General features: G+C 48.8%; 1 protein-coding gene across 6 annotated transcripts in view; it reads right to left on the bottom strand.

The window, feature by feature from the left end:
- Positions 1–22,289, bottom strand: part of ATXN7L1 (ataxin 7 like 1) — a 235,713-nt gene that overhangs the window by 119,673 nt on the left and 93,751 nt on the right. Inside the window, exon 4 of one of the 6 annotated variants that reach the window (XM_004739561.3) lies at positions 8,713–9,889. The exons of the other annotated variants lie outside the window; for them this stretch is intronic. Within the exon in view, the coding sequence (XP_004739618.1) occupies positions 9,804–9,889 (86 nt within the window). The 3' untranslated portion in view covers positions 8,713–9,803. Of the gene's footprint in view, positions 1–8,712; positions 9,890–22,289 lie in introns of those variants that run through there. 6 annotated transcript variants of the gene reach the window in all.

The following is a 22,289-nucleotide window of genomic DNA, read 5'->3' as shown; positions in this document are numbered from 1 at the left end:
AGGGGCGCCTGGGTGGCTCAGTGGATTAAAGCCTCTGTCTTCAGCTCGGGTCATGATCCCAGCGTCCTGGGATTGAGCCCCGCATTGGGCTCTCTGCTCGGCGGTGACCCTGCTTCCCCCTCTCTCTCTGTCTGCCTTTCTGCCTACTTGTGATCTCTGTCAAATGAATAAATAAAATCTTAAAAAAATTTTTAAAAAATGTTACTTTTACCCATCACTTTCCAAATCTGTAAGGCCCCCTCCCCAACCACACTGTCCCCCTTGCTTCTCCTCAAAATAAGGTCTTGACTCTCTGAAAGTGGCTTTTCCTTTTTTTCAGTTTGCCACTCAAAGCCTTCCATGATCTGGCTCCAGTATGATCCTCCAAGCTTCTCTTTCTCCTTAACAGCCCAGGCCCCCTGCTTCAAGCTGGCCGGCAGCCTCATTGTTTCACGTTCTTCTCGAGTGTTCCAGTAACAGCGTGGGATTGTATCATCAGGATTATGGATACAACTTAACCATTCCCAATGGCCGAACATCTTTCTGCTGCTCCTCTCTGAATTTTGTCAGGAAGGGTCCAAGGAATCGTCTAGATCAGCGGTTGTCAACTTTGGCCAGTCACTGGAATATGGGATTATGGGCAGTGGGAGGGTGAGGGATGGGGGGTGGTGCATTTTTTTTTTAAACTGAGATAGAACATGTATATAGGAACGGGCAAAAATCACAAGTGTACGCCCTCTAACTCTGGGTGTACAAAACAGCCTCATGTGACCAGCATCCACATCAGGAACCAGCATGTTATCAACAACCCAGAAAGGCTGGGGTGAAGGAGGCTTTTTAAAAATTCTCACAAGTCAAGTCCAGGAATTTACATCTTTAAGGTTTTCCCCAGAGAAGTCTGGTTTCCCACGCACCTACTGGACTCGGAGAGCAGGAATCTACCAAGGATTTTCAAACTGCCCCTCATGTGTCACCCTGGGGGATGGCGGTTGAGGCAGGAAAGTGTCAGACTCGCTGGGATCTCTTTCTTAAACGGAGACCCCGGCTCAAGAAAGGCCTTTTCTCTGTGGATGGAAACAAGCCCTCACTCCACAGTCCTGAAAGCTAGCCATATCGGTCGGTTCAGTAGAGGAAATAGACCTACGAGGAGGGTCCGGGTGGATCTGTATATATATGTATTAAGGACGGGACTTGGACCTTTCAAAACAGGACTTGCTGGTTTAACAGCCCCTATAGGGCTGTTGTTTTGGTGTTCGATACTGGAGCGTGAAGTCCATAGGGCAGGCAGTTAGGAAGGAAAGACCTTGGTAGACCAAGAACAATCTAGAATCCCATTAGGATGGATTAAAACTCCTGCTGCCTTTGACCTTGACAGTAGGGATATCTATACCCCAGGAGCTATGGAGCTAAGCACTTGCAGCTGGCCGGAGAGTCAGAGAAGCCAAGGCGGGATGCCTGGAAAGGCGGAGGGATGGCAGGCCTGGCCACTGCTACCTGGCAATCGGGTGAGCCAGCAGGAAGACCACAATGCACATACTGCTTCCCTTCTGTCCTCCAGCTTTCCTGAGCCCTCTGTGGCCCAACCCAAAGAGGAACCCACAGGCCAGGGAATTCTGGGAGATGAAGTTCAGCCTAGCCACGCCTACCCACGACAAAGCCATCACCACCCTGATTGCTGGTTCTGATGCTGGTCTGATTGCTGGTTCTCAAGCCTGGCTACTCGCTGGAATGACATGTGGTTTTAAAAACACAGACGCCAGGACTAGCACCACATTATGGGAAAGCTTCCCAGGCCACCCTAATGTATAGTCGTGGCTAAGAACCACTGCCTGGCAACCTGGGGACTAGCTCCAACCTGGGGCTCAAGACGATCAATTCTTCTCTCTTTTTGCCCCAGGAGGAGCATAACAAGATCTGGTTATTCTTTCAAAGATTTTCTCATTCTTCTGCCTTCCTGCATCAGTCTGTCCTCTGTGCACGAACCCAGCCACAACCTTCCCTCAGTCTGCAGCACGCTGGCTGCCCAGTGGATAGCTTCCTGGCTATCAGTCCTTCTGTGCTCAGTAGATCGGGGGCACAGCGGGCAGACCCTGGGATCATCCCAATGCCAGCAAGCTCATCGGGAACTAGAGACTCGGAAGGTTTCACTGGTAAGCTTCTAAATAAAGCACCTCTTCCTCCTAGGCATAGACGAATTAAAGGATTATAACTCAGCCAAGTGGTCAGCGGGCCCTTTGCCAACAGAGGCCACTGGAAGAGAGGGATGCGGAAGAGCTCGGGGCGGGGGAGTAGGTCCAAAAGCATGGGCGGTTCTTCGTGCGGAGGAGTAACTCTGTCACAGGGAATGGTCATCTCCATGATGGATTCGACCCATTGCTTTCTTTCTCCTAGCCGCAACATGGTCGTTCCTAATGAGGTCTGCGGCTGAAGTGTGAGACTGACACAACTGGTCAAAATAAGGTCTCTGGGATTTCCTCTGGGTTTGTATTATTTATGGCCTCCCCGTTACAGTAGTGAAAGCCCGCTGCCGCCCTATTTACCCTTACTATCATTACCCCTGATTGACCCACACTCTTATTTTAACCCATAGCCCATACCCACTCCCAATACTCTTATTACCCATACTCGTATCCATAAATCTGATTTACCCTTATTATTACTACACCTTATTGACCCATACTCTGTAAATAGTTTAGAGAGAGAAACCTTCTGAGAGGCACCAGCAGGAATCTTTTGGACCATCTCTGTGAAGCCACCCAGGGAAAGATTGGGAAGTGCTCCAGAATGTTCAGTGGCCTACGTTTCCTTGTGTGAGGTCGTTTTCTGTGCCCGAAGCGGATCTGAAGCTTCTTGAGGGCCAGGCTGATCTCTGATCCCGCTTTACTGGGATCCCGGTGCCTAGGACAGGGCAGCAGGAAGGATCCCTGACACACAGATCCCAAGTTCCAGGTTCCCGTTATAGCGCTGCTCCTCAAAAGTGACTTGAATCCTCCTGGCCTCAGTTTCTGCCTCTGGGAAGTGGGAAGTACCTACTTCATGCAGCTTTTGGGCAGCGCCCTTGAGACAGCGTGTGGGGAAATACTTCCGTGACCCAGAAGTGTCGCCTAAGCGGGAGAAACCGTGGGAAGAGCTGGTACTTCTCAAGAACTAGGTGCTGGCTGAGTCCTTTGTCGAGGAAAGGGAGGCACAGAGGGCTGACCCCAGGCTGCTGCCAAGGAGATGCCTAGAGGTGGAGGCAAGGGGAAGGTGTCCCTGAGAGCCCACGGAGCGACAGCAGTCCCTTTCTCCCTGCCCCTCTTGGGGGATCCCTGCGAACACTTCCCCACTACAAGCTGGTTTTGGCCTGGTCCCCCGTTCATTCATTCATCGTCTTCATCCAGTGTCTCCTGGGCACGTGCTGTGTGCCGAGCACCGTGCCGGGGGTTGAGAATTGAATGGTGAGCAAAACCAGATGAGGTCCCTGCCCTTCCTTCCCAAACAGGTTTGGACTCAGGCTTATGCACCGAGAGAGCTGGACAACTAGCTTCATGCAGGCCCAGGGACAGATGGCAATGTCGTGTTTTAGTGCGATCCTAGAGTTAGCTGAAAAATATCAACGAGTTGAGGCCAGGTGTAATATGAAGAAGAACCCCCTGTCGTGTTCTCCCTTCCTGTGTCCTCACCTCAGGCTTCAGGAGCCTACCCTTTAACTGTATCCCCTGTTAAAACCAGCTCTCACCTAACTTCCTCGTGCTAAGGTGGTCAGTGCTCTCGTGGAATGACACTTCACAGGGACGGAAGCCTCGAGGTAAAGGACTGGTATCCCTGCTGGACAGAGAGATGTGAAAGGGCACCCTAAGATCATACCACAAGGGTAGTCGCTGCAGACCGGCATTTCCAGGGACAGCGAGGTGGACAAAGCAGGGACTCATGGCAGGGGGAAGGTCCCCAAAGCAAACCTTTGTGGCCTTTAGCGATTTCCAGAGATCAGGGAGGAGGAAGAGGGGGAGAAGATGTTGTCAGGCTCCCAAAGTCTGTTTAGGGAGGGTGGGTTTGCAGGTGTTTATACCAGTACCAAAAGCATCTGACTAGATAATTAGCTACATTAAAAAGAAAAAGGGAAAAAAGAAAGACCAGAGGATTTTCAGTAGCCAGAACCCAGAAAACGCTCCAGCCCCAGGCTCACAGTTCCGACCAAGCTGCCAGAAAACCCCACTGGTGGATTTCCAACTGGATTTATAATTTACCTCTCTGTGAGAAAACAAAGACATATTTTAAGATGACCACCCCTCCCCCTCTCCCCAAGCCAAATTCTGGAAGGACTATAGGTAATATAATCCCCAAGGGGACTCATTAAAACAGAAGTTTCTATTGTAAAACAAAGCATAGACACTCAAAACCACACAAGGCAAACGGACCGCACTGGGCAAGATGAGAAGGCAAGCGCCCCAGGAAGCACTGGCCAGGGGAGGGGAGGGGACTGTGCTGCTCCCCCCAAGAGGCGCCTCCACGCACCGGTCCCAACTGCAGCCCTCGTCCCTCCCCGGCTCCCAGAAGCCACCGCACTCCTAACTTCAGTTCCTCGTGTTTATTTATGGTGTCATCACCCACGTATCCCGAGACGCTGTAGGCCAGTCCTGTCCATATTTTATTTTATTTTTGAGGATTTTCTTTCTTTGTCAGAGAGTGAGAGTGTGCAGAGCACATGCAGGGCAGAAGAGGGAGAAGCAGGCCCCCCGCTGAGCAGGGACCAGGATCTGAGCCCGAGGCAGACGCTTAACCGACTGAGCCCCCCAGGTGTCCCAACCCGTATTTTTAGATGTCCTTTACATTTCTTATAAGTGGCCACGAGTTCTCCCTCCATCTATGCCCTTTCCTTGCACATGATCTGTGGAAGGCTCAGGCCACCAAACCTGCCTTTTCCCACCATCCGGATTTTGTCTTGGTGCACGCCAAATGTGTCCAAGGGCACTCATTCTTAACCCAAATAATCACATCTGAGAAAAAGCCCGTACACAAGGAGGGCGCACCTCACCGTGATCACGCTCTTACATTAAAGGTCATGAGACAGGAGGAGAATGGGATCTGGGGGAGCTCTCTGCGGAACTAGTGATTTACGACTTTTTTTTTAAACAATTGGAAATGACTGGGGAATGCTTCTCTTTCATGCCTTTCAATATAGTTTGGAATGGGGTTTGACATCGCACTATGCCCCAGGGCCCAGGGTTGTCTATTGTTAAGTTTTATCAAAGATGATTGCATAATAGCAGCCTGGATGTAGCAGGAGCTGAAGGAATCTCGACCACTAACCAGACCCACCAAATGTAATAAATAAATGATAGATGAAGGGAAGACGAGACGGGCCATTCACTTATGGTCTGGAGCAAGAACAGTTACACTTAGAAAGTTTTTCCTTTCTCCAATCTCAGCAGTCAGTCCCACAAACACAATTATTAAGCATTATTGCAAAGGGCTTTATAACTATTGACTTAATAAAGAGTGCATCCACTTAATGGTGACCTCTAGATCCCCCCTCCAGTAAGTCCAGGACCCTAAGTTACATGCTCCAGGGCCCTGACACCCCAAAATGGACAAAAGAAATGAGCACTCTTGTACTAGGAGATGAGAGGTTTTATAACACTTAAAATTAAACATGTGTGAGGGACGCCTGGGTGGTTCAGTCATTAGGCGTCTGCCTTTGGCTCAGGTCATAATCCCAGGGTCCTGGGATTGAGTTCCGCATCTGTCTCCCTGCTCAGCGGGGAATCTGCTTCTCCCTTTCCTGCCCTTCCCCCTTGCTCGTGCTTTCCCTCTGACAAATAAATAAAAATCTTAAAAAAAAAATTAAACACATGTGGGGTTTGTTTTGATTTGCACAGAAAGAAAAAAATTCCCAAAACTATAGCAAAAAATTCAAAAGCCAAGGCAGTCCTCAAACGCAATAGGCTCCCAATACTACCTTCAGACCTTTAGTACAGCAGAAGTCATATAAAAGCCACGGAAGGGTCCTGAAAGACGTCAGGGGAATAAAAGAAGTCAGGCAGAGGTCCAAACAGATCACATCCTGGTTCTCGGTTAGTATTTCTTCCCTTGGTTCTCCCAGGGGGTTTTATTTGTGAAGCAGATCAGGATTGTTTGTCGCTGTTAATAGCGGGGAGGATGCGGGATGGCAAGGAGCAGGCATGGAAACTTAAGGAAACTTCTCTGGTTATGATCGGGAGAAGAACTTAGGCACAGGGGACTGGCAGACCGATGTCTTTCCTGGCCTCAGGAGTTTTTCAAATCTGCTTGCAAGATTGGGTTCCTGCTCTTAGAGTGTTGACGGTTAGTGAGTAGCAATTTGGTAAGTTTTTACAGTGCTCTAGGGTATTTCCAATGATGACATATGTGTTTAAAGCTCTACAACCGAATTAACTTGAATTCACTTTCACTGAAAAGGCAAATATGATTCAGAAGCTTTTTTTCTTATTCTTAGTGCCCGTCCTAGGCTACCTTCCTAAAAGATCGGACACTCCCTGGAATTCCTTCCTGCCTGGGCTCTGTGACACGGTCATGCTGGGGCTTGAGTCTAGCTGCTTCTCTTCCTGGCTGCTCCCCCTGCGCCTCCAGCCCCTCTCTGGCTCACTAGGCCTTCCAGAGAGCTCTTCCCTGACCCCTTTCCTTGTACCTGTCCTCCACCCCAAACCCATCATGGACTCCTGTCTTCTCACGATTCCCAACTTCAGCCTCTAAGAACCACCCAGCGTATGATGTTCTGGAAGCGCAGGCTGAGCTGGGGCCCAGGGGGGTGTCCTAAGTCAGACCAGAACTTGGAAAGGGGGTTCAATCTACCACGGCTTCCATGCCTCTGTTAGCTCACTTCCCCTGCTGGGGAGGGCTCCGTCGAAGCACGTTATATGCATTATGGTGTTTAATCCTCACACTGCCTCCCCGAGAAAGCATGATCACACCCGTTCGCTACACAGGAGATTTCAGCCAGCAGAGGACAGGAACTCGGTGGGGCGGAGGGGAACTCTTAACCCAACTCTGAACCACCAAGCTCTTCCGTCTGAAGCAGGAGACTGTGTCCTTGTGTTTCTGGACATCTGAAGAACTCAAGAGCTTTGGGGTTTGCTCCTTTGGGGGACCAAAGGGAGGGCAGATTAATGGTTCCAGGTTCCAGCTCTGCTGCCCCTGCTGGGCAGCCATGGGAGAGGTTCCACCCCTGCCTCCTCACACAGACCACCCAGCTTCCCCGTGAGGGTCTGCCACTGAATCAGGTACAAGGCGTTTGCCCTATGACTGTCAAGGAAAGTTCTAGACTTGGGAGCTGTGGGGAAGCAGCAGAGACATGCATGGATTGGTCTTTAGATGGGCAACAAGGGCTTCAGCCATCATGCTCAAGGTCTTCGAACCCACCCGGGACCATTTTAAAGTCTTCTTGGAAGACTGCCTCCTTCCTTCACAGACCCATGTTCCACACCATCAACTACTACATGGAAATGAAATAACTGGTGGTCTTTTCTCCTAGTTTTTTTTTTTTTTTAAAGACTTTATTTATTTATTTGGCAGACAGAGATCACAAGTAGGCAGAGAGGCAGGTGGGGGGAAGGAGGCTCCCTGTCAAGCAGACAGCATGGTGTGGGGCTCTATTCCAGGACCCTGAGATCATGACCTGAGCCAAAAGCAGAGGCTTAACCCACTGAGCCACCCAGGTACCCTTCTTCTAGTTTGTTCTTAACGTTCTTCCTGTGGAGTATCTAGTTTCGTCAGCCAGGGTTTAGAGCATGGAGGGGTGAAGATGAATGCTGAGATTGGCCACTGGAGGTTCATTAACATCACATCTTTCTTTTTCAACAGAAGTCCGTCCCGAGATGGTAAGCGTGGGGCTCTGGTGCAGCCTGGGCCACTCGCCTCCAGGGCCCGCACACAGAGAGACGGGCTGCATCTCGGTGAGGTCTAAGCTGTCATGTTGGAGTAACCATGGGCCTATGGACTTAGCTGCGGTGTGTGTGTGTGTTAGAGTGACCTACCCTGCATGGACGGTTCTGGTAGAAAGTGAAATGTAAACAGAGACCCCAAAGAAGCTCACAGCAGTGAAACTGCCCTCACACAGATCTCACACCACGGCTAGCAGCCTACACATCCAGCCCTGTTCCTCCTATTGGAATGCAGGGAGTTAGAAATGAAACGACCCTAGAAACTGAAACCTACTTATCCATGGCAATGTAAGAAATAACTGAGGTTCACTGGGCCCTATTACAATAAGTGTGTGGGGTATTCTCTTATCCTCAGATGCTCACTTCTTCACTTGTCTGCACCTGTTGGTGGCAGCTGGAGTAATCTCACCAATTCTGCTGTGTGTGCAAATCAACTTGATTTCCCTCCGAAAATATAAAAAGCAGTAAAGCGATGAAGTTACAATTAAGGTCCGTCACTGAAAGCACAGAAAACGTGAAAAGGCTGAGGAGGACTTGTCCTGAGGTCACCAGCGACTACTGAGTTGAAAGACTTGTTTTCCCCTCATTCCTTGCTTGCTTTACTGTATGTGATGCTGTGGTCAATCAACACGCCTTCTCTCATTTCTTGAAATTCCCTCCTCTTTTGGCTTCCATCACACTACTCCTGGCTCTCATGCTGGCTCCCCGTTAATCTGTCCATCCGTCCATGCAACCATTCATCCATCTGTCCACCCATTAATCCATCCATCCATCCAGGCTTCCGACAGCTAGTGACAAGCACTGGAAAAAATGACAAAGTATATTCATATCTGGCTTTACAGTTAAAAGATGTTTATATTATTTCATGAATTTCTCACTACAACCAAGTGAAGTGGCTGTTTGGCACCCCCACGTTACAGATGAGGAAACAGATCCTGAGAGGACCTGTGATTTATTTACAACAGCACAACCAGCAGGTGGCAGAGTGTGAACATGCATTCAGCTTTTCATTCCAGAAAGAATTCATAATGGCATTCTACTGCATACTGGTGGACTGTAATCTCTCTACTAGTTAAATGTCATGATCCAGTCAATATGTATTTATGAGACAGTGCTAGGCTCTGTGGGATCAAAGACTGGGTCCCTGCCCTTGTACAGTTTGTGGTCTAGTGGGAGGAGACAAACATTAATCATGTGTTCACACAATAAACATTTGTTTTTGGGGTATAAGAGAGTGCTTACTTAGTTATGGAAATCAGAGAAGTCTTCTAGGAGGAAATAATCATTAAGATGCATTCTGAAGGATAAGTAAAGAGTTAGCTTCAGAAAGAGGAGACAAAGAAAAAAAAATTGTATACAGAGAAGGAAAAGCATATGCAAGGGCCCTGTGGCAGAAAGACCCAAAGAGCTGAAACGCTGAAGGTTGGCTTGACTGGCATACAGAGAGTGAAAGGGGGCCTGGCACAGGATGTGGTTCAGACCATGCAAGATTTTACAGCCATGAGAATGATTTCCTTTGAGCTTAAAAGCAATGGGAAGCCACAAGTCAAGAGAATGGTATGATTAACTTTGATCTTTGATTCTGACTTTGGTGCGCAGGATGGATTGTAGAGGAGCAAGAGTGGAGGCACGGAAAACAGCTGGGAGGCTTTTGCACTTGTCCAGGTGAGAAGCGATGATAGCCTGGACCAAGATGGTAGTGGTGGAAATGAGGAGAAGAATCCCACAGAGGCCCCTCGCTCTGTGCAAGCCCATTTTCTCCCTAAACCCTGTCACCAAGAGTGTGCTCACGAGTTTGCAGCACATGGAAGCTTGTCCACACTGCAGGGCTCCGCTGGAGTCTCTTCTTCCAGGAAGCCTTCTCCAGACAAGGCCAGTCCTCCAAGATCTTTCAGAAGCTCTGTCTACCTTCTGCACTGTCCATTCTCACACCTGATTCTCCTCTATGGCTTGGCTGTTCTCCGGTCCATTCCTGGAGATGGCTTCATTTGTCTTGTTGTCTTGCTTCCTCCCTTTGGAAAGTAAATGCTTTGTTGGCATTTGCCGAATGGTATCAACAGGGCTCCTTTGGAAATTACATTTGTAAATGATTACTCACGCCAATTGCCTTATCTTTTTTTCCCCCCTAAATTAAACACTGGTTCCTTAAATCTGTCTTCATGATCTTGTTATATCAAAACGTATGTCCCCAATTTTTCTATAATTTCCTCTAAACTCATTTCCACATTTCTCCTAGTAGAGAGTAGTTCCAGAGGGAACCGAGTGAGAGGGCGGGGTGGGGGGCAGGAGTGTAATTAAACAGGGGCTGTCTGATCAGAATTCCTATACCTTTTAATGGGGTATTTGATTAATCCTTTCCACAGGCACCATTATTCATGCCTTGATGGAATCTCATTTTATAGCCCTTAATACATGGACCCAATTTATCCACATCACATTGTATTCTAATACTTGTCATCCAAGTTATTAGCTATCTCCTTCTTAGTGTAAGATCGTCAGCAAGTTTGATTAGCTTATTCCCCAGGGATGATAGGGGAGATAAGAACAGACACAGTACAATATGACCACCCATGATTCTGCATTCTCAGAAGAAGACGGCCAACCAGGATCCATGTATGCGGCTGGGGCGGCCGAAACAGACGTGTGCCCCCCGGGGGAGGGTCTCGGTGTGGGACCCGGGAACCACAGCCACGAAGGGCTGACGGCCTCCATGCCTGGCAGTACTGAGCCACCATCCCTGATGCGGTCCCTTTAATAAAAAAGAGTGAGGCTTCTCTACTCCCGCTTCCTAAGATCCCCTCCCCCCAAGTATTCTTCCTGGGAGGCACAGCCCGCAAGCTCCCCTTTATCCCAGGACACCACTTCTGCCTGGAATTGCCCTTCTCTGGCCTTCGGGGCACCTGCCAGCCCAGATGACCCAGGAGGTGCCGGAGCTGTCGACTTCTCTTTCTCTAGCACAGAGGCGGCTCTAAGCAGGTGTCCTACTTCCTCTTCTCTGAAACCCAACCTGAGCCCTGGGACTCACAGGGGGCTTCAGTCCCTTGTAAGCAAGGTAGCCCGCGGCCCGAAAAAGACCCCTACAGGATCCTGGGCTCCAAGCCCCCAGAGTTTCCAATGCCCCTTCCTCTACGCAACCACTCCTCCTCAGCCCCATCCAGACAGAACTCCCACAGCTGCCCCTGGAGTCATTTTCCAAAGGCCTTTCACCAAAGTCCCCATATCACAGACTCCTGTGCTTTTCTGAGCCTGGCAACGGGAGGGTGGGGGGGCTCACTCTGTGGTGGCGCCCCTCCTTCCTTTCCCGTGGAGTGAGGGCCAGCCTGAGGCATTTGTTTCAGCCATCTGGTTTCCTCTCTCTCTTAGCTTGCAGGCGCCGGGGGGAAGGCAACTGTTCTGCTGTGACTGGGAGAAACTGAGGCCTCCTGCCTACAGCCAGGTGAGTGTGCCATCTTGGAAGAGGGTCCTTCGGCCGCAGCCAAGCTTTCAGGTGACTGCGTGACTACAAGTCATGAGAGAGCCTGGGCCAGAAGCTCTCGCTATGGTACTCCAGGCCTGGGTACCGTGGAAACCATGCAAGACAAGAAATACTTGTGGTTTTAAGCTGCCAAATGTTGGGGTCACTTGTCACACGGCAATGGGTTACTTATAAACTTTCCCTACTTCAGAGGAAGGTCTTGGTCCCCTCCATCCCTTCAATTCCCTTCTTAGACTCTGCTTTGATCTCTTCTTTCTGTTTAGTGAGTCTGGTGTCCCTCCGGTACCTTCTACTGACCTGTCGCTGGCCTCTACTGAGGGTCCTCATGGTCTCGAGGACTCCTTCCCTGAGAAGAAGGGGGATGCATGGTGGGAGGGGAACTCTCTGGGGCCTGGGTTTGAAATTCTAGCTCTTTGCCTGCCATTCAAAGTGACATCTAGACTTAGAACGACTTTTTGCAAAGAGCAGCCTTCCTTAGGCCATGAAGCTACCTCTATGTTTCCGAATCCCGGGGCCCTAATGACTTCGGTCGGGCTGACAGGCAGCATAAAAAGCCTTTTTGCAAGGAATTTGTTCCCTTTTGTCTCATATGCTCATCTCCTATACCCTTTTCCCTCATCTACAGTTTCTGCAAAAGGTCGCATCTCATTTCAACTTTCCTGCTAAGCGCATCTAACACTAAGTAGGGATTCCCAGACTGGAGGGAGATATAATCTGGCTCAAGTGTTGCAAGCTGTACCACCCTGCTCCACCCCTCCTGGCGGCATTCCGCCAGCAGAGGTCACCATCAAGAGGAAGGAGGTGATCTGATTCTCACTTCTCCTCTAAATGTACAAGGAACAAAATGTGGCTTGCGATTAAAAAAATAAATAAATAAAAAAAAATTCAGGTCACTTTTCCATCTGATTAAATCCTGGTACTTTTTACAGAGTCTATCTTAGGTTGATGGGGCAAGGTCAGATAACTAAAGGGATGTCAATCTCTTGGAAGTCCTGAAACAGGTGAAGTACCAGAAGACCGAAGCAGCGGAATGGACCCCAAAGCAGTGGTTCTCAAAGTCTAGCCCCTGGGCCCATGGCATCAGCATCCTCAGGTGGCCTAGTGAAAATGCACATTCCCAGGTACCAGCCCAGACCCGCCCAGGCACAAGCTCTGAGGCTGGGGCCCGGCGATCGGTGTTTTAAACAAGCCCCCTGAATGATACTGATGCATGGCTAACAGTTCAGTATCACTGACTTAGAGGATTAAACATCTAAATTATTCATTCTTTCATTCATGAGACATTGACTGAGTACCTGTTTGCCAGACACTCTGTGGCAGGGAAGAGGGATTACGAGGAACTCCTTTCGAGAGCAGTCTGCAGTCTGCCCTTCTCTAGCTTTATGACAAAGCTTAAAAAGAAAGCAGGAATTTGCAGACACTCATCCAAGGAGTGGAGATCATTCTTCACATGCAACTCTTTCCAGACGGGCAAGAGGCACACCAAAACAGTTTTATTTGTTTATTTTTTCCAGGAGTGATTATACTCTCAAAATCGTAACTTTTTGAAAGTAAGTAAACATGTGGATTTAATATATCATATCAGCTGGCTTAGCCTTTTAAGCTTTAAAAAAAAAAAAAAAAGATGATGTGATATTGCCATGAATGAAATACAGAATTACCTTAGAGAGGCACTAAAATTCACACCTGTCTTGCTGAACAAACGATTCTCTTATTTCATCCTCCCGATGAAGTAAGAGTTTCCGTAAGTCTAGGTAAGTCACAAGAGCTAAGATGTACTGTGCGCTTCCTACGGCGAAGCTCGGGACATTTCTACATTTGATCTTCTCCTGCCCTTATAAAGTAGATGCCACAAACACACACGGTGGGTAGAGGAAGGACGAAGGCCGGAAGAGGCAGAAAGAGGCCCAGATGCAGCCCTCAAGCTCGCATCAATTACCCTCCAGGGCTGTTAGTCCAGTCCCACTGGGTCATTTTGTCGCTTATTAACACTACTGGTTATTGGGGAAAACGTAAAAGGAAATGCCACGCTCTCCTCAAAGATTTCTAGTAGGAAACTGCTGGCTAAAGCTCAACTGGGGGACTTCTTTCTAAATGATAAAGGTCACGATGGCGTTCTCCTTCAGTGTCACAGGTAATTAGGAGCTGGCTCTGAAGTCCTTATGGTGGCGGAGAATGGCGGAGAATCTGGTCCATGCTCAGAAGATCCAGCTCCGAGGAAACGCTCCACATTTGCTCCTCTCTCAGGGAGCCCCCGGGATGCTCAGTGACTCACTGTAATACTATCAGGGCAGATGATCTCCCTGTGGTTAGGGACGAGCTTGAGTTGATCCAGCCAAGCCTGGGCTTCCGTGACTGGGGCTGCCCGGTGACTCCGGCAGGCACGGGGGGAAGGGTGTGACCGATGACCCCAGAAGACATCAAAGCTGTCTGGCAGGACCAGCAGCACATTCAGACCTTGGCATGGGCACCAGGCCTGCCCTGGCTTGCGGAGTTCATCCGCCCCCAGGACTAGCCTTTATTTACAGGGGCGTCATAGGTCTCCCATGTTTTGGCAAGCAAGAGGCCCCAGGAGGCCTCTTCTGCCTATTGCATCCTTGGGAATGACCTGGTAACTTTAGTTATAGGCCACCAAGACAATCTATGGTCCATGCGGGTTGTGTAGAAGACCATGGGGGTTTCTCTCCGGCCATACAGGGAGGATGGAACTTGAGGTGAAGGAAACGCACCTGCCTTTCCCATTGACTTTCTATTATCAGTGCTTTTTGGAACACCAAGCCCCACCCGTCTCTCTTTCTAATTCAGGGGCGTTTGCTGGCTTCTGCTGAGACATTGATTTGATTAGTGGCATTCTGTGGGACTAGAGACATGAGAGGCAGGGCTCGCAAACGTATGATTCATTTCAGGAGTCTGAAATGAGAAACGCACCCATCACTGGCACGCTGGGGGCTGGGAGGTTCTGAGAAAGCATTTCGGCATGCGATGAAAAAATTTGCTTATGGCTACAATCCTGGGGCCAGGGACTACCCCACTGTGCTCTCCATCCCTGTGGAGTGAGGGCTTCGTGGGAAACCGTAGGGATTAGACGTTCCTGCATTGGGACACCCATGTGCCGCCTCATTTATCTACCTGTGACAGGGACAGTACTGGAAGAGAATCAAAAGATGACAAATTGCTTCTGGTTTTAAAGGAGCTGTTCAGGCTGGGTGTACGCCCAGGGGGAACCAGGTTTCATGCCAGGAGCCATCACTTCTTCCCGTCATGAGGCCACATTTTGGCAAACACCATCCCGCAGATGACTGCTGTCTCCTTTCACCAGCGGATTTAAAGACACTTGCTCTGAAAGCCCCAAATCCCGTCATTCTGAAGACGTGTGCAGCAGAGAGCAGAGCTGCCCACACACCGTTGGCAGGCAGGGCGGCAGGCATTGGACAGGAGTCCCAGATGACAGGGATTTTTCCCTTGTTGAGGCAGACAGATAACAGGGGAATGATTTCGTAGGATTCCAGACTCGAGATACAGTATCAGCGAGTGACTCTGGGAAAGACAGACTTGCATGAGATAAACAGACAGAAATTTCTAGGAGACTGGCCACTGGAATCTGCTTTTGTGCATACAGCCAGTGGTCCAGCCAAGCCTGGTTATCGTCTGGCTGTGACCCTTCTTCTTCTTTCCAGCCGACGCTGGCTCTCTGACTACGGGCATGTAATTCGTGGTCAGCCCCCTCAGTCCGCCGGAGGTGAACTCCCCTCAGCCAGTCGGTGTGTGTCCTGTCACTGCCATACGCCGGAATTCGCAAGGCTGGGGAAGCCTTCAGGATGCTTACGGGGACAGATGCCGGCTGCTCTTGGAAATGCCACACTCGCGGTTACTCATTTCATCCTCCTAAAAACCTCTGAGACAGGCGCTAATTTCACCCTCTTTTGTGGATGAGGAAAGAGGCGTGGAGACTGAGGGACTGGCTGAAGGTCCCCTGGCTGGCGAGGAGCAGAGAGAGACACCAGCACACAGAGGCAGCTTGCTCCAGGGGCTGGCTCCTTCCTGACCTGTGCTGCTTCTCCTAATACAATCCTCTTCCAAACACGGCAGCTGAACCCCACACGGCCACTGGTCTGCCTAGGTCTTCCTGTTTCCACAGCCCCAACCCTCTGGAATTCAGTGCATGGCTGGGGCTGGACCTCAGAGACCATAATGTGAAAGGACAGAGGCTCATCTCCAATCCCCTATGTGCTTCTAAGTTCAGGCCAGGCGTTCAAATGTTTATTTTGTGCTTGTTTGTTTTGAACATGCCGTGTGTGTTTGCGGCACGGTCTTTGCGTCCTCCTTCCGTACCCAAGCACCTGGCCCTCTCTCTCACACCTCTCCCAACTCTGGCAAGGCTTCCACTGCCAGGGACTGACGTTCCCTGCCTCACCTCATGGTACATTGCAGCTAAAAACTCCCTTTTCCACATGGCAGCAAAGCATATTTATAGCGTAAGTCACATGCCAAGGCATTTTCAAGGTCTTCATTTCTAATAATAACCTTGGAGCAGCACCACCAAGCCCATTCCACAGATGGGCAAAGAGAGGCAGGAAGTCACCGCAAGGTTGCTAAGGAGTCCTAAACGGTTTGGTCTCTTGAGCCACTCACACCTAATTCTCTCTCCCGACTGCTTCCTCTCATCTTCCTGCTTAACAAACTTATCTGAGGCCTGGGAATGAGGGAAGCTATCAAGATCAAATTGTGTTGTATCTGTGTCTATAATCCAGCTCTCAGAATACTAACAAGCAACACTAAGCCCAGCTTTCTGCCAAACCCCATTCTCATTAGTAGGTTTACAGGCATGAAACACATACTTGGAGTTTTTGGCCCACACAATTCTCTCATCACCAGTTGTAACTAATCAGAATGCCGAGCGGATTTATTCTCAGGCGGAACGCAACCGAACGCCTTCAGCGTCTGCTCAAATGACCGTAACTTTGTTCTGATGGAATCTTCTGGCCAGGAAATGAAAGGATGGATCCTAGCCTATGAGCAGGCTGAATAATCAGGACAGTAAGGCTGTTTTTCAAGTAGTTATTACAGAAAGCTTGGATCCCATGTGAAGTGGAGACGAGAAAGCAAGAAGACGGAGACGCTGGTTGCCGGTCCGTCTGGAATTAGAAACTGGCCGAGGCTGGAAGTTTCATAAAGGTACACTTGCCTCCAATATTTTGCTGCTGCTGTGCATTTCTCGCTCCACGGAAAACACACTGAGGTTAGATTCAGGAGTCCTGAGCACTCGTCCCATCTCTGCAGCGAGCCGTCAGCGACCTTCGGAAGGTTGCGGAACTTCTTTGAGCTTCCAGAGCTGGGAAGCCAGCGCCCAGTCCCCCTCACTGAGTTGTTATCACGGTGAGAATGAAGAAGTTACTAGAGAGTGCTTCATAAATGACAAGATGCTCTAGAAATTGAAGATATTTCCAGAGATACGTGCTCACCCTCAGAAGGCTGTAGTGAGAATAGAAGCCTCTAGTCTCTGTGTTCAAAGGAATCATCTTAGAGAGATGCTGTGGCTAAATGGCATTGGGCCGCTCCCAAATGGACCACAGGAAGGCAGTCTCTGTCATGGCATTCAAAAGGAGGCCAAGGGACACTATTTTACTTGTTCACCCTCTCTACTCATGTTCACCCTTGAGTCCTCTCACCACCCAATGCAAGGCTTGGCACAGTGGGTGCTCACAAACATGAGACAAATCAATGGGTGCCAGTGTAAGGATTTCAGTCCCTAGTGTAGAAAATTCACCCATAGGAAAGGAGCTGGGCTGAGGGGAGAATTTCTGGAAGCCTGAGTCTAGGGTGAATGGCCAACATGGTCCCAGTGACTTCCCAAGACAAGCTGGTCACTCTACCAAGCGTCATACTTAAATATCCATTTTGCCGCCTCCCAGGTGGCAGGCGGCAGGGAACAAAGTCTCTGAACTAAGGGAAGTCTGGTGGAAGGCACGTGTGTCTCCGAGCTCCTAAAGAGTGGATCCCTAGAGATTTAGAATCTGGACTTTTTCTTTTCCCCCTTGGGCCCCAATTTGTTTCCTTTTCCCGAGCTGACACCATCCTCTCACTGTGAGGCATCAAACAGAATTTCTGCTCCATCAGATGATCACCTTTAAGCTCTTTCCCTGACCTCTGTCACTGGCTTCCTGCCACTAGTTAAATCTACCAAACTACCAGGGGAACGTGTGGTACAAAACTGCAGGACTTGCACAAGGGACCATCAGAAGTGCCCTGTGCGATATTCCCCAGGACACGCACAATGCAGAACCACCGTCCGGATCAAGGGCTGGCGGGTGCAGGGAGCAGGGAAATTACACTTTGGGCTAGTGAGGAGTTGTGATCGGCGGGGATTTCCCCTTTAAAAACTTATAGGCAAAGCCTGCCTGAAACCATTCAATATTCATAAGTGGAAAGCAGAGACGGTGTTTCTGTTCCGCCAAGAGCGATAGCTATTTATCACAGCAAATGACTGAAATCGTTGTACGTACAATGCTTTACTCAGTGCTGTAAATTATGGCATACAGAAGATTAAACTTAAGCCTAATGCTACCCTTGAGCCTCAACAGCTGAGTCCTATAAATGGCTCCCCGTTAAAAAGAGAGAATCTTTTTCCTGGTTACTATTTAAAAGTGTAGTTCTATTAAAAGCTTGTCTTAAACATAAATTACCAGGAAACCTGCCCCCGGCCCCAGGCAGGCTCTTTCTTGGGGCACTGACTCACAGAGTCACGTCTACCTGAAGCATGTGCTGTGCTGACCTCCAGAGGGGAGGCAGACAGAGCCCATGGGGGCAAGAGGGACTCACGGTGAGCAGAATGAGCACTGAAGCTGGGCTCTGCCAGACCTGAAGGCTTTAAGGAGACCTTCAGACTCTGAATGATCCTGAACCCCTTAACACTTCGAAGAGCGTATTTCTTCTGCTATCTGCTGGTCTGTGAGGTGTCATGGAACCCTGACCTAAGACTGAAGCCCTGACTTTCCTAGCTAAATTTTACTCTCCAAGCACTTGTTTACTCAAATGTGGTCTATGGACTGAAAGCACCAGCATCACCTGGAAGGGCATCAGAACCACGGACATACTCAATCAGAATCTGCATGTTAGCAATTTAGCATTTAGCAAACACCTGGGGGATTCATATGCACACTAACGTTTGGGAATCAAGGGATAAGAAAGCAGGAGTCAGCAGGGAGGGGCCCCTTCATTTTCTCACTAAAAATCTTACACATGACAAACAGGACGTATGGGAACAGGGCCTAGCAGTACAGCATAGGGTTCTGAATTCTCTGTTGTCCAGTCCTACTTCAGAATGTTTTCAGGAACTTGACAGATTTTTTTTAAAGACTGGAAATGAGGGCACCTGGGTGGCTCAGTGGGTTAAGCCGCTGCCTTCGGCTCGGGTCATGATCTCAGGGTCCTGGGATTGAGTCCTGCATCGGGCTCTCTGCTCAGCAGGGAGCCTGCTTCCCTTTCTCTCTCTCTGCCTGCCTCTCTGTCTACTTGTGATCTCTGTCTGTCAAATAAATAAAATCTTAAAAAAAAAAAAAAAGACTGGAAATGAATGTATCACTCTGAACTAGACAGATGTCCAAGAGCACCCCAGGGTGTAAAATGGAGTGAATTAGCCAAAAGTTCATGCTTTAGAAATCAAAAAGGGTGCCTCTAATCTGCCTGTGAGTTAGTAGGCTGAGAATGCATGGCAATGTTTTGGGCCAAGATTTCAACTCTTTATTGTAATTACCAGTTGACTTTAAGTTAAGAAAAAAGTGTACAAAGGTCTTTGTGTTGTTTGAGAACACCGAAATCCTGGATAATTGTAGCCTTTATTAGGAAAAAAATTATTGTTCAGTATGCATGTTAAAAACTTAATGGCAATCACTACATAAATAAATAAATAGATAGATAGACAGATTTTTTAATATATAAAATAAAATCTATTCTGGCCAAACTAGCAGAGAAAAAAAAATGGGAAGAAGTTTAAGAAAACTTGGTTAATCTAATGGCTAATCTAATGGAAGATAGGAAAGGAGAACAAAGAAACAAACAGAAAGCAAGGTACACAGAAACACAAATTAAAATACAGAAATAGGTCCAAATATATAAAATAATCACAATAAATGTAAATGGATAAGACTTACCTATTAAAAGGCACTATCAGATTGGACTTTCACAAAAGCCAGCTATATACTGTTTACAAGAGAGGAGCCCAAGACAAGAGAACACAAAAGAATTGAAAATAGGGATGCCTGGGTGGCTCAGTCATTAAGCGTCTGCCTTTGGCTCAGGTCATGATCCAGGGTCCTGGGATGGAGCCCCACACTGGGCTCCCTCCTCTGCGGGAAGTCTGCTTCTCCCTCTCCCATTCCCCCTCCTTGTGTCCCCTCTCTTGCCGTCTATCATAAACAAATAAAATCTTAAAAGATAAAAGAATTTAAAATAAAAGATTGGAAGGAGACAAGACAAACATTTATTCACCAAAAGAAAACTGGGTAAGTTAATCAGATAAAATAGGACCTAAGGGGAAAGTTAATGAGATGAAGACTCCACCATTAAAAAGACATGTGTCATAAACTTATATGCACCCAACAGCACAGTCTCAAAACTGTAAATCAAAAGCTATCTGAGTTCCAGGAGAGCCTGACATACTTATAACCGTCATAGGAGACTTAAGACCCTTTTCTCAGAGGGATGCCTCAGTGGTTCAGTCGGTTAAGTGTCTGCCTGCTCAAATCATGATCTTGGTGTCCTGGGATCAAGCCCCCCATCGAGCTCCCTGTTCACATAGAGTCTGCTTCTCCCTCTCCCTCTGCCCCTCCCACTGCTCATGCCTACACACTCTCTTTCTCTATCAAATAAAATAAAATCTTAAAAAAACCCCAAAACACAAAAAGCCCCTTCTCAGAAATCACAGACCAAGCAGCCAAAAATGCTCAGGATATATAAGATTTGAACAAAATAATAAATACAGGGAAACTTGCATAAAAAAGAGAGGGTAAACACATTTTCTAATCACACATGACACATTAAAAAAATGATCGCATGCTAACTAGTCACAAAGGAAATATCATAAGTTCTAAAACGGACAACTTAGAGCTGACATTCTCTGCCCATCATAAACGAAACCAGAAATCAAAAATAAAACAACAGTACGGCCTCCCCCAACTATTCTTACATCTGAAAACTAAAACCACACTCCTAAATTACCACTTGGTGGTTGTGTGATTTTTTTTTTTTTTTTTCTTCTTCTATGTGTGGCAGAGTTGCTATGGGACCACGTTATTTTACATGACATTTGTCAGGGGCTATCACCAGAAACAGGAAACTCCCTGAGCCATGATAACTTCATTCTTTTGTACTTTGAACTTAATTCTACACCAGGGGGAAGGTGAAGTACAGGAGTCCTGGAAGAAAAGAGGGATGTACGTGGGTTAATTATGACCCAGCGTGTAAGCCTGGAAGCTGCTCCTGGCTCATTCCCCAGGCTGTGCCGGCTCGCCCCACTCTACGCCTATCTCCTGACACTCACTGATGTGGGCTGGTTGGAAAGACTGTTCTGGAAGTGCCACTGGCACCTGGGGGAAGGTGCTATCCGGTTGATGTGGCATCTGACAATGAACAGTGTCCTGGAATCGAGCAAACACTGCAGGTAACAGAGTGTATGGGGCCTCCTGTTCATTCTTTTCCATGGCCAACCACTGCTGAAAATGATCTGGGAAGGCTGCAGAGGAGAAGCCCAGGAAAAATACAGGTCCGGTTATCCTGCGGGGAGGAAGGGTCTCGCCCAAGGACTTCCTCAAGACAAAACCCCAACCAGGCAGATGCTCCATCCCCTGGACTGCATTGCTGACCTAATTCAGTTCCAGAGCTAGCTGATGGAGGGGAGATATATATATATATATATTTTAAGATTATTTATTTATTTATTTGACAGAGAAAGATCACAAGTAGGCAGAGAGGCAGGCAGAGAGAGAGGAGGAAGCAGGCTCCCCGCTGAGCAGAGAGCCCAACGCAGGGCTCAATCCCAGAACCCTGGGATCATGACCTGAGCCAAAGGCTGCCACTTAACTGACTGAGCCACCCACGCATCCCAGAGAGGACAAATATTAAAAAGAAAACCGCTCAACCACGGAAAATGGATGGTACGCAGGATCAGGGCAATGTGGCCCAAACAGAATTATTGACGGGTCCGTAAGTTCTGTGGGTGAGTGGAGGCAGGAGGCAGAAAGATGGAAGATAAGAGAAAGGGGATGCAGCTCTTCTGACTGTGCCTGGTGCATCTGCTGTGGTTAAAACGGCCTGGTGGTTTCCTGGGGCACAAATGTCTCCTGGCCATCAGGCGGGCCAGCTCGATGGGGCAAAACCCCACCCCCCCCACCTCCAGGCCTCCCCGCGGGTCTCCTGGCTCCTCGGAGCAGCAGCAAGCCCACTACCACCACCACTGCTCCCCCTTCTCTGAAGAGTAGCTGAGGCCCAGGTTTGTCCTAAGGGCAGAGGTGCCCTACCACCAGCTCCCCCGATGAGTGTCACCGGTGGGAAGGATCTGACAACACAGCTGGGAAAGCAGGGCTAGGATTCTGAAAGCACCTGCCATCCAGGTCCTGCTTCCTTAAACACTTGGTAGCCTGGTCATCTATATCTCTGGACATCATGCCACCATCAAGTGGACACCCAGAGCTGACAGTAGTGTGGGTCACAGAGCAAGGACGTCGGTCGGGGCCTGGGTCAGTGTGACCTTGCTGATGGGGACAGAGGCAGTGCACCCCTGCTGGAGGCAGGCACTTGCCAAAGAGAGTCAAGTGCAGCTGGGTGGACAGCACGGACCCAGCATGGATGCCGCCGCACGTACCTCTGCGGGAGGCTCAGGAATCTGAAGAAGTGATCCTGGGGGAGAAAAGCAAAGCATCGACAACACTCATAGACAAGCA

Source organism: Mustela putorius, unplaced genomic scaffold (assembly GCF_011764305.1).
Source record: "Mustela putorius furo isolate JIRA1106 unplaced genomic scaffold, ASM1176430v1.1 tig00003845_pilon_pilon_pilon, whole genome shotgun sequence".
NCBI lineage: Eukaryota > Metazoa > Chordata > Mammalia > Carnivora > Mustelidae > Mustela > Mustela putorius.
The sequence above is the reverse complement of the archived record's forward strand: the minus strand, read 5'-3'. Positions and strand labels throughout refer to the sequence as shown.